Source organism: Triturus cristatus, chromosome 1_1 (assembly GCF_964204655.1).
Source record: "Triturus cristatus chromosome 1_1, aTriCri1.1, whole genome shotgun sequence".
In the NCBI taxonomy this organism is placed as follows: domain Eukaryota; kingdom Metazoa; phylum Chordata; class Amphibia; order Caudata; family Salamandridae; genus Triturus; species Triturus cristatus.
Window position 1 is genome coordinate 94,873,880 of NC_140579.1, and position 13,835 is coordinate 94,887,714.

At 43.8% G+C, this 13,835-nt stretch overlaps 1 protein-coding gene across 1 annotated transcript in view; it reads right to left on the reverse strand.

Moving 5' to 3' along the window:
- Window positions 1-13,835, reverse strand: part of LOC146869599 (butyrophilin subfamily 3 member A3-like) — a 299,341-nt gene that overhangs the window by 92,985 nt on the left and 192,521 nt on the right. Inside the window, exon 4 of the mRNA XM_085608183.1 lies at window positions 791-811. Coding sequence (XP_085464309.1) covers window positions 791-811 — 21 coding nt within the window. The remainder of the gene's footprint in view (window positions 1-790; window positions 812-13,835) is intronic.

The following is a 13,835-nucleotide window of genomic DNA, read 5'->3' on the forward strand; positions in this document are numbered from 1 at the left end:
GCCAGTGATAGGTAGGCCACCAGGCTGTGGTTTTCAACCAGGGGATTAAATCAAAGGGATTCACAAGATTGACAGGGTGGAGCATTTGTCAATTTTTGACGGTTCCCATTATCTGCCAAACTGTAAATGATACCTCTCTGTCCCCCTATATGCTGCAGGAAACTAGAAAGATGTTCTTCCACAACAAGCCTGACATTGCCCAGTTTACAAGTGTATGAAGATGCTTATTCTTAGATATAGAGGCAAGGCAGCCCTAAGACAGACAAGGATCAAACCCTGTCAGATGCCAAATAGAAATTACATCAACTCAGAGGAATGGGTCCAAATAATCAGAAGCAGGATTGGAACTTTTCATAAGAAAACCTGGTACATATCTAGGAGCTGAAAACAGTAGAGCAAATCCAATGGCGTCAGTACAACCTAATGGTCTAGGAGAGGATGGCAATGTGACATTGGGCCCTTCACTTATAGTATGATATTAATCAAGAGAAGGGAACATTTGTATTTCAGTCCTCTAGCCCAATCTTTCATTTCAGTACTTATTTCAGAAACTGTTAATGTCTTTCTAGACAATATTCCAGAATCAGAGCATCTACAAATAGAAGGAGTTCAGAAGTTGAGAGCTTTAGGCAAGAAGCCACTAAGGTTCCTGATTATGGTGCCACAAAAGCTATTTCCAAGCATGAACTGGGATAGATGATCTACCGTGTACAGTGACAGCAAAATACCACTTGAAGAGATCATAAAGCATCCAATGCCGCTGTATTAATAGAAATACCATTACACTCACCTATTTCTTTTTGGAGATTATCTGTGTACACAAAAACAAACTAATATGAGCTCTCTAGAATTACATGTTATACAAGATCCATGTTTTACTGCTCAATTTATAAACTTACATATTGCTTTGATCAAAATACCTATCAGAAAACATATAGAGAAGTCTAATGTAATCTTGTTTTCAGGATGTGTAAAATATTTCTACATTGCCTACTGGTGAAACTAGACAGATAAAGACAACTCAGAAAGGGTAGTATTAGCTACCTGGGAGAATTTTTTAAATATTCTTATTACATTTTGCACAATGTGTGAAAATATGATATTCATGGGAGATTTCTGTTCATATAGTCATAAATAGTTTACGTGTTTCAAACTGATCTGTCACATTCACACTTCTAGTACTTTTCTAAAACCTCTCAATCATTGTCCTGGTTTTTTTTGTAGCAAATGCATTAAGGTCCTTGCAATATAATGGTGAGGGGTCCTTGCAATATAATGGTGAGGGGTCTATAAAATAGTAATACATTCAATGCAGTTTTATACAAAGGCTTTAAAGATATGTAAGAAACAATATGTTCAGATGTCGTAACCCTCAAAACTATTTTAAAACCCTACTATCATTTGTAAATGTTTTCTTTTGAAATGTCTTCTCAGACAGCCAACAATAGGTTATAAATCTGAAAATGGGCATTACTGGAGATTTTCAAGATGGAATCGAACAGTCTAATTTGAGTTAAATCCCTTAGTGTGTGTATTGGTGATTTGTGTTGTGGTAAAGATCATGCATTGTGTTGCTCACTGTGTAGGAGACTTCTAGTTTTGTATAAAGGAAACATAGCTGCTCAGCATAGTGGCAGTTCTTCAGCAGTACAGCACTCCTCCTTCCTGGCAGAGTACCTACAGGTCCAGAAGTGTACTGAAGAGTTGGTGTCTGAGGTCTACTTTTTATATCCTGATGTCCTGGTTCTGAAAGGTGGGAGCTGCTTTTTAGACATTGTGTGCCCTTGCTCCAAGCTGGTTGAAGTGAGAATGCAGAGTCGTTAGGCTCTTTTTGGGGAGACACAACACAGCCTATTCAGGTGTAAGTGAGGCTGGACCCAACTCCTCCCTCCCATCCTGCCAGTGATGTCCCACTCAGTCACACCTAAACTTCCATTATGTGTGGCTGTCTAGGAGGAATATTCAATAGCCCCGCTGCACACTACACCCAGTCAGATAGACTGCAGGCACCAATGGATAAGGCAAGAAAATGCCAACTTTCGTAATTTTAAATCCGACTCCACCATAAGTTAGCATTTAAAATTTGGATTCCAGAGACACCAAACTTGAACCAGATGCCATCTTTCTAAAAGTTTCTGGAAAAGAGTACCTCCTAGACCGTGGATTTACAGTGATTTTGTCCAAAAGGAGCTATAACATTCTCCCTCTGTAAGTACAATTAATGTGCAGACATAATTCAAAGTTCATTCACAATGAGGCTAAGGTTTCCCAAGATTTCCTATTCTTTTTTACCAACCACCCACTACAGAGTATCTCTGTCTATACATTGGTTTATGGTGCCTTATAAGGCTCGAAAGGATGTTTCATGAGCTGAGCCAAGACTATATTAAGGTGCCAGAGTGGAGGAGGAGGTTTGATCGGAGGGAAAACCCGAAAAAGCCCCTTCATGAATTGTTTTATTATCCTTACTGACCATAGAGAAGGGCCTGAAGACGTTTTTCTGAAACGAGAGATGGCTGCAAGATGAACTTTGATGGATGCATGAGCTAAACCAGCTTTTACAAAGGAAAGGATATAAGGAAGAATCTCCTGAGCCGAGGAAGAGAAAGGGTGAACTCCCAATTTTTGGCACCAGAATCAGAACCTCTTCAACTTCATTTGGTATGTCTTGTTCGTACTCTGAGCATGAGCCTGGGAAAGGATGTCTCTACACTCGGAAGACAGATTCAGGTAAAACAAACTTTCTGTGCTCAGGAGCCTAGCTGATAATTGAAGGGATTTGGGATCCAGATGCAGCACTTGGCCCTGGGACATCGTCAGCAATGATGGGATAGGATCCAAGGGAATCGGTTGCTCCACCAACAGAAGAAGAAGCTCTGTGTACCAGTACTGGTGAGGCCAGTACGGTGCTGTGAGGATCATTTTGCAGGGTTCTGCCTTCAACTTCCTGAGAAGCCTCAGGAGAAGAGGAATGGGGAGAAAAGCATAGACAAAGACACCTGACCATACCATCGAAAACACACGCCACCAGGATCCCGGATGGTGATGCCAGCTTGCGAAGTACTGGTATTTTTTGTTCTTCGGTGTCACAAACAGATCTATGGATGTCCTACCCCTAAGCCAGAAGATGTCGCCAGCGTCCTCTGGTCCAGCTACCACTCATGGCAGACTGACTTTAGTCTGCTTAGTGTATCTGCTGTTTTGTTGAGATTCCTTGGAAGATGCTCAGCTTTCAGCTAAACCCCATGTAGGATCGCCCATTCCCAGATACTTTGAGCTTCCACAGACAACAGACGGGATCTCGTGCCGCCCTGTTTGTTGCCGTAATGCATGGCCGTGGTATTGTCTGTTCTGATCAGAACCAACAATTTTTTTATTCTTGGGAGAAATACCTGTAGGGCTAGGTGAATCGCTCTTAGCTCCAGCAAATTGATGTGCAAAAGACTATGATGCTGTTGCCATCAACCACTTATTTGGAGGTTCTGTAAGATCGCTCCCCAACCTTCTAGAGATGCATCAGTTGTAAGTATCTGAGGAACTGGGGTGACCAGCAAAGAGAGACCCTAAGAAATGTTCACCTTGTGAATCCACCATGAGGCAGCTTGTCTCATTGGCGAAGTTACTGTGATCATGTCTTCAAAAGATCCTTTCACCTGATGCCACTGTAAGTCCAATTGCTCCTGAAGAGGACGCATTCGTAGCCTGCAGTGGGGTATCAGAGGAATGCAGGACGAAATGGATCCCAGAACGGACTTGTAGAGGCAAACTGAAAGTGACCTTTTTAGGAGGAGACGCGCCATCAACATCAGTTTGCCTTTTCTTTCTAGTGATGGAAATGCTCTGTTCAGGGATGTGTCCAATATGGCTACCAGAAAAATGGCGTTCTAGGAAGGAAGCAAGTTTGACTTTTCCCTGTTGAGGGTAAGACCTAGACCTTTGAAGAGCTTTGTACAGGCTGTCACAGAATTCCTGCCTGTTGTTTTGGAAGGGACTTTTTTCAACCAGTTGTCTAGGTAGGGAAACACCTGGTGCTGTTGTCTTCTGAGGAAGGCCGCTACCTCTTGGTGCCGATCTGAGGCCGAAAGGGAGGAATTTGAATTGAAAGTGGCTCTCGGCTACTGTAAAGTGAAGGAACTTCCTGTGTGGAAGCAGATTTATTAAAACCCACTGGTGAAGGGTCACCTCTTCGTCCACGGGTTCTTAACAAGTAAGGAGGAATCGACACTGGAGTGAAGTACAAACCATAGGTCATTTATTAGCATTCATGAATGGGGCCTCGTCCGACAAGCACCATAGAGATATTCAAGGAGGAAGCACACTGAATGATGGTTACATGGTTTTACATGGAAACAGATCACAAGCAAGAGATACCCAGAGGTAAATAGAGCTTTGGGAAGAATACACAAACGAACAATCGGTAAGAATCAACAGCCTTAGGAGGCGCCCTCTGGCGTGTTTGCAGAAGGGGAACAAATTCCCCTTGAATACTGGGGGTCCCTGGGGGCCAACTAGCCCACCAGGAACCTCCAGTATGCGCCAGCGGGCTGCATTGCAGAGAGGTGTTCTAAGGCCACGCCCCTTTTTACACCTCTCTGCAATGCAGATCTGTGGCGCTTAATGGAGGTAGCTGGTGGGCTAGTTGCACCCCAGGGACCCTCAGGATTCAAGGGGAGTTAATCCCCCAACTTAAAACGCGCCACGGGGTGCGTTTGCACAGTGATGAAGAGACGGGGCGGGGCCTGAGGTGACATGTGTGCAAACAGGCCCTGTAGCGCGTTTTAAGTTGAGGAATTAATTCCTCTTCAATCCTGAGGATCCCTGGGGGCCAACTAGCCCATCAGGTACCTTCAGTAAGCGCCACAGAGCTGCGTTGCTGAGTGTTGAGAAAAGGGGCGTGGCCTCTGAACACCTCTCTGCAACGCAGCTCCCTGGCGCATACAGGAGGTACCTGGTGGGCTAGTTGGTCCCCAGGGACCCTCAGGATTGAAGAGGAATTAATTCCCCAACTTACAATGCGCCACAGGGCAAAGTTTGCACACATGTCACCTCAGGCCACGCCCCCTTCCTTCACCATTGTGCAAACGCACCCCCTGGCGAGTTGGAAGTTGGGGAATTAATTCCCCTTCAATACTGAGGGTCCCAGAGGGCCAACTAGCCCACCAGGTATCTCAAGTATGCGCCAGGGAGCTGCTTTGCAGACATGTGTTCAGAGACCACGCCCCTTTTTACACCTCTCTGCACCGCAGCTCTGTGGCGCTTACTGGAGGTACCTAGTGGGCTAGTTTGCTAGTTGGACCCAAGGGACACTCAGGATTCAAGGGAACTTAATCTCCCAAATTAAAACGGCCACAGGGCACATTTACACAGTGGTGAAGGGAGGGGACGGGGCCTGAGGCTATGTGTGCAAACATGCCCTGTGGCGGGTTTTAAGATGGGGAAATTATTTGCCTTCAATCCTGAGGGCCAGTAAACGCCACTGCGCTGCATTGCAGAGAGGTAGTGCAGGCCGTGCCACTTTTCACACCTCTCTGCAACTCAGCTCTGTGGCACTAACTGGAGGTACCTGGTGGGCTAGTTGAACCCAAGAGACACTCAGGATTCAAGGGGACATTATCCCCCAAATTAAAACGACCACAGGGCATGATTGCACACGTCAGTTTAGCCTCCCCCTCCCTTCACCAGTGTGCAAACGCGCCCTGTGGGACGTTTTAAGTGGTATTTTTAAATCCCCCTGCCCTATTATATACTAGGGGCTTACAGAGGAGGTCATTCTAATCACAGGGGGACCCCAACGCATAGTGTTCCCTAGTGTATGTAGGTGTTTTCACTGTATTCTAAGTGTCTGTTAGCATAGCACTGGCTCTAGGACTCACTCCCCTTGCACTCTAGTGACCCATTCAGCACCATGTACTAATCCATTCACTGCGCCAAAACCCAAACACTTATAAATTCACCCAGGCACTCTCCTTGCAGTAGTCTAATCATTCAGTCAGTACCCAAGAACTCATCCAGCGAGCCAGGCTTTAGCACATGGACTGCTTCAAACCCCTATCCACTATTCATGCAGTCCTCTAACCACCTCCACACCTTTCTTTCACACCTTCAATTCCCCAGTCACTATCTATACACTCCAGCAAATACCCGGTCACTCCCCTTGCACTTCTCCAGTGACCCATTCAGCACCATGTAGTAATCCATTCACTGCGCCAAAACCCAATAACTTATAAATTCACGCAGGCACTCTCCTTGCAGTACTCTAATCTTAGCACATGGACTGCTTCAAACCCCTATCCAATATGCATGCAGTCCCCTAACTAACCAACACACTTATAGTTCTGCACTTATACATTCAACAACAAAAAACAATATTTCAGTTTCAATATTTTAAAAAACATTTTTATTTCAATTTATATTAAAAATATATAATGTAATTTAAAAAATAAAATATGTAAAAATAAACAGTTAAAAAAACTAGAAAATCAGTATAAAAAAAAATACATATACTATTATTACATTTAAAAAACCTTCGAAATTCACTGAAAAAAACATAGGTTTCAGACATGTTATAGTTAGGAATTAGCATTTTAAAAACCTTAGAAATTCACTGAAAAAACCATAGGTTTCAGGGCTGCTATAGTTAGCTGGACATTTCACTCGTACAAAACCATTGAAATTCCTCTGTTATAGTTAGTTCTGCTAACTATAACTTGCGTGCCCGCAATCCACTGCTGATGATATCACATATTACATCATTCATGACATGGTCAGTGACATCACTGATGACATCACTGATGACATCTCAAATGACATCACTGATGACATCATCCACGTGACAATCAGATGCACCTCATCATACACTAGTATAACCTTTCATCACTCACTGTAAAATACAGAGTACCATATTTGAATCCATTGACACACCAATACAACTTTCTAAAAACCCACTCAGTGAGTCCTAGATCTACACACACATCTAATCACTCACTAATTCACTTATACATGCTGTCTATGATCAATAGAACACTATCAAATATACTTATACACCTATATCGTCATTACACACCAGCACACATCCTATTCACTTATGCAGTCATCCTACTCACTTATGCAGACAATGGATCATACTTACATTTAGTCAGCTACACACTTATACAAACACCACTTCATTTATTCATATAGATAGTAACTCATACTTAGTGTGGTATAAAATCACTATTACAAGTATACAGTTATCCATACAGTCACTCATACAATCACGGAGTCTTATGTATACTTATTTATATACAACAACTGTCACATACACTGCTTTTTATTTTTCTAGTTTGTTGGACATGTACCATTGAGAGATATATTTGCTCATCACCACACCCATAAAGATATTCACTCATCTGTTATAACATGTAGTTTTAACCTCATATACCTACTGAATCAAGCATTCACACATCTTTGGGCAGTCACACACCCCCCACCGAACCACACACACATTCACTCTCCCATACAAATACTCAGTTAACTAATCAATAACTAATATAGACTTTCACGTAGCTAGTAACCAACTGGTGCAGCAGTTTACACAACAACTGACAAAGTGATACAGATATTCACACAGTTTAGTCACTGTAAATTAGTCAAGTAAACGGTCAATCACACTGCTCCTAAATCCTCCATCCTGATATTTATATTTATATATCCACTCATTCTTCAATGCAGATTGCTATATATATATAATACATATTTAAATAACGAACCAAACCACATTCACAATTTCTTGAAGTGCCATCATTTGAAGTGATGTTGGCTAAGTGGATGGCTCATAATTAGGCCTGGGCAGAACATGCAAGTTTCACTCCCCAGAATTCCGTAGAGTTAACCAATAACTCCACAAGATTCCACAGTTTTCTGTGAGTGGCAGAGTTGCGGTACGTCACACTGCTCGTGCTGATTTCTAGCTCAGGGAGCTTGTTCCATGCTGTGAAATTAGTGCGAATTTCCCCAGAGGGCACGTCTTTTTTATGCTGCTCGAGTTGACTTTCTACTTGAGTGGCAGTTTTCACACAATGAGTGGCAGCTTTATTAACTTGAACGGTAGCGACCTGCTGCAACCTCCCGCATTGAGAAATCTCACCAGGAGGTGGTCTTTCGCTTAAGTTTCTTGCTCGCGCACGAGAAAAGTCTGCAATGCGTCAGTTGGTAAGAGTTTTTCCGAAACTCTGTGCTCCAAGCAGAGCGTGCAGTGGGGAAAACTCAACAAGATCTGCTGAAGGAGAAAAGTTTACCACCCACACCTACTCATACGTGGGGGGGGTCCTGGTACGGCTTTAGGGGGAAGGATTTATAGTAAAACTGTGAAAAATAAGCCCCCTTAAACTATTGTAAAAACACAAAGATCAAATTCAGTGTGCTTGCAGTTGCTCTGTACTTATTCTAATACTTATTTTTGATAGCGAACAGGACATCAGCATATTTTTGCTAACATGAATATACAGACATACAGAGAATAATAGTCATCATCATATATTTCTTTATTTCGGTTTATACACCATAAAAGAACAGACACAAAAAGATACAAACATTGCTAAAACAGTTAAAAAGGCTAGAATCATGGTAAAAACAAATTATAGGTCAAGATGGTACTTGAGATGAAAACAATGCGAAGGTTAATCACATAGCCCACCCGTGACCACCACATTGAGCTTAAAAAACGAGATACCGCATAGACAATGTGAAGTTCAGTGTTACATTTTAGGAGCCTGAATGCTTCTTTGCACTGGGTTGTGCCAAGGTTCCTACACAACTGGATCAACCATCTGTGACTAACTGTATGGTATCCCTGGCAAAAGAAGAAAACATGGAGTCCAGACTCCTCACCAGAGCTACATGCAGGACACCTCAATGAAGTACCACTGGACCACTTGTTGGTGATGGAACGCAAGGGAAGGCAGCCATGCCGAAACTGCACATACAGTTTCCTGGCTAATGCCGGTCGGATTTAATCTAGGCATGGCTCAATATTATACGTAACCTTCACATCCAGAAAGTTTGATGTAAGAGAACCAGTGATAGAATCTTCAAGGAGTTTATCGAGTTTGCCACCCCAACAACTGGTAACTAATTGTTTATGCGAGATTCTCAGACAGGCTGTATCTGGATTATCCCAAAGATCGTCTCTGGCAATTGCACAAAGATCTTCCCTAATACGTGCAAACCATGACAGCTTTTCTATGCCGAGGAGTCTCAAAATAGTAGAGGTCTGCAGCCAATTTCCTCTGCGATGGGTCTCACCCCTAGATCCATACGCAGTGGAATCAGAGGGGAACTCACCGGTAATCTGAATAACTGCCTAAGAAAGCTGTTCTCTGTTTTAACAATGGGCCTAAGGTGAGAGTGCCCCCAGAGTTCAGCCCCATATAGGGCAGCACTCCTAAGCTGGGTTTTATAGATCTCCATGACTGAACTAACCAGCTTATGGAACAACTTTCTATGGAACTTGGCCAGGCCACCTGCGGTCTGAGCCAGTTTAAGATTTGACTTATCTATTTGAGGCCCCCAGGCCATTTTTTCAGTAAGTGTAAGCCCCAGGTAGTCAAATATAGATACCCGCTCTAGGGGAGTACCGTTCATGCATGGGTTAGGGCGGGTTGATCTATTGGGGTTGAAGACCATACATTTTGTTTTTTGGATGTTGATCTCCAACCCCATAGACCAACGGAACTCACAAAACCCGTCTAAAATTCTCTGGATACCCATAGGAGACTTGGAGAGGAGTAGGGTATTGTCTTCAAACATCATGGCCGGAATTAGCTTGTGCGCTAGTTTGGGGGCGTCTATGTCCTTAAGTTCACTCAGTGCACTTACTAGTCCATTGATGTAGATGCAGAACAGGGTAGGGGCAAGCACACATCCCTGTCTTACTCCCCTGTTGACAGGGATGGGCGGCATGAGTTCCCCATTTTTCCCATACCTAATTTGGGCATAGTTACCATTGTGTAACCTTCTCAATATATCCAAAAGATAGAAGGGAAGTCCTAGTTCACTCAGAACCCTCCACAAAGCATCTCTGGGTACCAGGTCAAATGCACACTTGAGGTCCACAAAGACCAAATACAGGCTACCTCATTCGAGATGTACTGTTTTCCAATAAAGGAGTTGGAGCCTGAAAATCTGGTCTATTGTTGATGTTTTTTCTCTAAAGCCGGCCTGCAAGGGGGTCATGATCTTATGTTCCTCCAACCAAGATTGCAGATGATCTAATAAAATCCTGGTAAATACTTTTTGTGAAACATTGATCAAATTGATCGGTCTGTAGTTTGTAGGTAATAGAGGTGATCCCTTTTTGTATACCGGAAGGATCTCAGCACCTGACCAGGTTGCAGGAAGGGCCATTCCCTGTAAAATGGCATTAACAAACACCCAAAAATAAGGACCCCAAATCTTGGGTTCTGCCCGATAAAGATTCCCTGGTATCTTGTCCGGGCCTACAGCTTTCCCAGGAACTATTCTACCAAGGGCTATTGTGACTTCTGACAGAGTGATCTCGGGGATAGCTATTTCAGACACCGAGGGGGTCGGATTAGCTGAAGTCAGGCTACTGGCCTCAACAGCATATGAAGCATAAAGAACCAAAAAATGCTCTTTCCAACTATCGGCCGCTATGTTTGGCTCGAAGGTCGCCTTTCCTTTGTTGCTACCTGTAGATATAATGATCCAGAATGTTTTCATATCTCTTGTCTCCAGGGCCAGTTTCAAACTATCCCATTGATCCATTTCCCATGCCGATTAGCAGATGCAATGGTGGTTTTATAGAGGGACCTTGCTGATTTTACTGCAATATTACACTTGGATTTTATGGTCTCTATCAATGCCTTTTTTGCCACCCGACAACTTCCATTGAACCATGACTGCTTCGGCATCCTCCCATGTCCCCTTGCACACGCTGTCCAAAACACCTCCTCCAGCTTGGAGGTGGGGGTCTCATTGATCTTTGCAACCTCTGTAAGGGAGGCAGCGATGTCTCCTGACTTTACAAGCTCTGACATGGCCTCAAGGTTGGGTGTAATGGCTTCAAATAGGAAAGCCATTTCTTCATGGGATTTTTCTAGCCAGGTCCACCTGACTTTCGGCCTGTTGTTGGTTAGTGTCAGTCTGTCATCAATAGCGGATGCTTCTGCTGGTTCATCCCTAGTCGTTGGCAAAATGAGTTCAAGTATGAAAGAATTATGATCACTATCATGGCACAGCTGGACAATGAAGTCCTTAACCTGGCCCCACATCCTGGTTTCTACTATGATATAATCCAGGATAGAGGGGTGGCCAACTCCATTATAGGTATAACTCCCGGGGGAGTCAGAGCTAAAATGACCATTGCAGGCTCGCAGGGAATAATAGTATTTAGTCAACAGAAGAAGGACTTGTGATAGTCCTTTGGCAATGTCTGCTTAGTCAATCGATCTATGTGAACTCAGATTATAGTGTGCATTTTTGTTTTATTGAACATTTTATATATACTAGTTTAATGTTCCGCAGTATGTGCTTGACCCCAGCATTTAAACACACAGATGCGCAGATGCGGGCCTGGAGAGACTACTGTGCCATGGCCGGCCTTGTAGGCTAACGCCGTTTTTTTAATCTTACTTTTACTGACTTAATTGTTGCTTCTGTTGTGATTTTCTGTGATTTTAATTTAGTGCCATTATGTGAAATCTCAGGCCTGTTCTTTCAATTGACAGCCATTTTTGTAGTGCCACCACGCTCTATACGCACTATAGGGTGAGGGTTCTAGTGTTTGGTGCTCATTTGTGCAGTATGTGATTGCCTCTGGCTTTTAAAGTTGCCAGAAAGTCAGTCTACGCCTGTCCGTGCCAGTGCGGGACCAGGGGCCAGGGATGCGGTCAGTTTTTGTACAGCCAAAGATCGTTTGAGCTACACTAGGCTGGCTCGAATGAACTTTGAGCAGAACGTGAGTTGTGGGAGAGGGGAAGGTATGGACCCCAGGATAGTGGGACCGTGGTGTTTCCCTTCTTGTAATTGGACCTCTATGAGTTCAGAGTCTAGGGGGTGCTGCCTCTGGAGAGAGTGTCACCTTGGTATGGCAGGGATGAGCACACTAGAGATGTGATGAGGACACAGGAGGCCATACACTCTGCGTTAGTCAACTCCTGCTCTCTCATAAAACATAGTATAGAGAGTATTCAGATGGTTGGGATATCTCAGTTAGATTGTTTGTTTATCACTGAGACATGGGCCATGGAGGATTCGGAACAGCACTTTGCAGTTGCACTCCATCGCTGTATGCGGTGGTGAAGCTTGATAGGAGCACACGGAGGGGGGAGGACTTGCTATCATTTTTAGGGAGCAGCTGAGCTGTACGTTAGAGCCATCATTGAAGGTGGGGTATTTTTAAAATTGAAAACAAACAATCTTTGATCCAGTGGGGCTGCTGACCTACCTTCCACCTGGTCCTCCTAAAAAGCAGTGCATTCTGAGCTGGTTATTAAGTGCTTGAGCCCTTTATTTCTTGAGGTAACTTCACCTTCTTGGGGGATGTCAACCTCCATTCCAGAAGAAGAGGGCAATCGCCACACCAGGGCTTTCGTGTATCTTATGCACAGTTTCAACTTTAGTCAACGGGTTAATGCTATGACCCATAGAGCCGGTCACAATTTGGATGGGGTTTTTTTCCAACCAAGAGACCCTGATTGTGGGTGATTGTCTACCGTTAAGGTGGCCTGACCATAGTATGGTGATGTTTAGTGAGCGCATGGAACATATGTTGGAAAGCACACAGGAAATTGCAAACAGTGTTGGAAAATGGAGACAAATCTCAGTTGACAATTTTGCTGAAGCCTTTTTGTGAAATTTAAGGAGAAGGACGTTAGCAGTCCAGGTTCCCCTGCAGAGAATCCTAACAATTGGATTAGGTCAGCCATTGAGGAGGTTTCACCTCTAGTCAGAGCTAAGCCTAAGGGCAGGAGGGAACTATCTGCTTCATGGTTTTCAGAAGAGATTAAGGACTTCCCAAAGCAGAGTAGGAGACAGGAACTGAGATGGAGATTGGCTTTCGATTCGGAAGAGAAAAACAAACACAGGGAGCTTATTCCCAAATTCATAAGTGTAAATTAGGAGTCAATATTGTACTTCGCTCAGACGATAAGATCTGCAAACAAAATTCCTAAAGAACTCATCAAGACGGTTTTATGCTCTTGTTGCCTCCTATACACCAGCCAATAGAAAACTCCCACTTTTTCTGTAATAAGGTAGCAGAGTCCTTTAGCGACAAGATCATGAAGATTATTGAAGGCTTTCCTGGCATCTCAACTGATTTCAGGGTGCCAGAACAGAAGGAGAGGTCTATCGTCCCCAGTGGGAAAGGTGTTACTTCAGAACTGCCTATTTGCAGCTGCTTAACCAGGTTCTCCCTGTTGCTTGCGCCTAAAATTAAGGCTCTTCATGGAAGAATCAACTCCCGGCCTCACCGGATGATCCATGCCCGCAGCTGGGCCCTAACCTTATTGCGGATGCCTTGCAGAAGGTCTATTGTCTGGTCTTGGAGACTGGTGTGTATCCTCGGGGTTGGAAGGAGGCAGTTGTCATTCCACTGAAGTAAAAGCCCAGTGGGGATTCAGCTGATTTAAAAGATCTGTGCTCAATCTCTTTGTTGCCTGCCCCAGCTAAAATCCTAGAGAATCCTATCAACGAGGCATTGGCCCAGTACCTCACAGACCAAGAACTCCTGGACCCTTCTCAAAACAGGTTTAGGAGCAGTCACAGCACCGAATCAGTGCTTTTAGCAATTGTTGATTTCATTCGTAGGAAAGATGACCAGGGAGGCCTCTGCT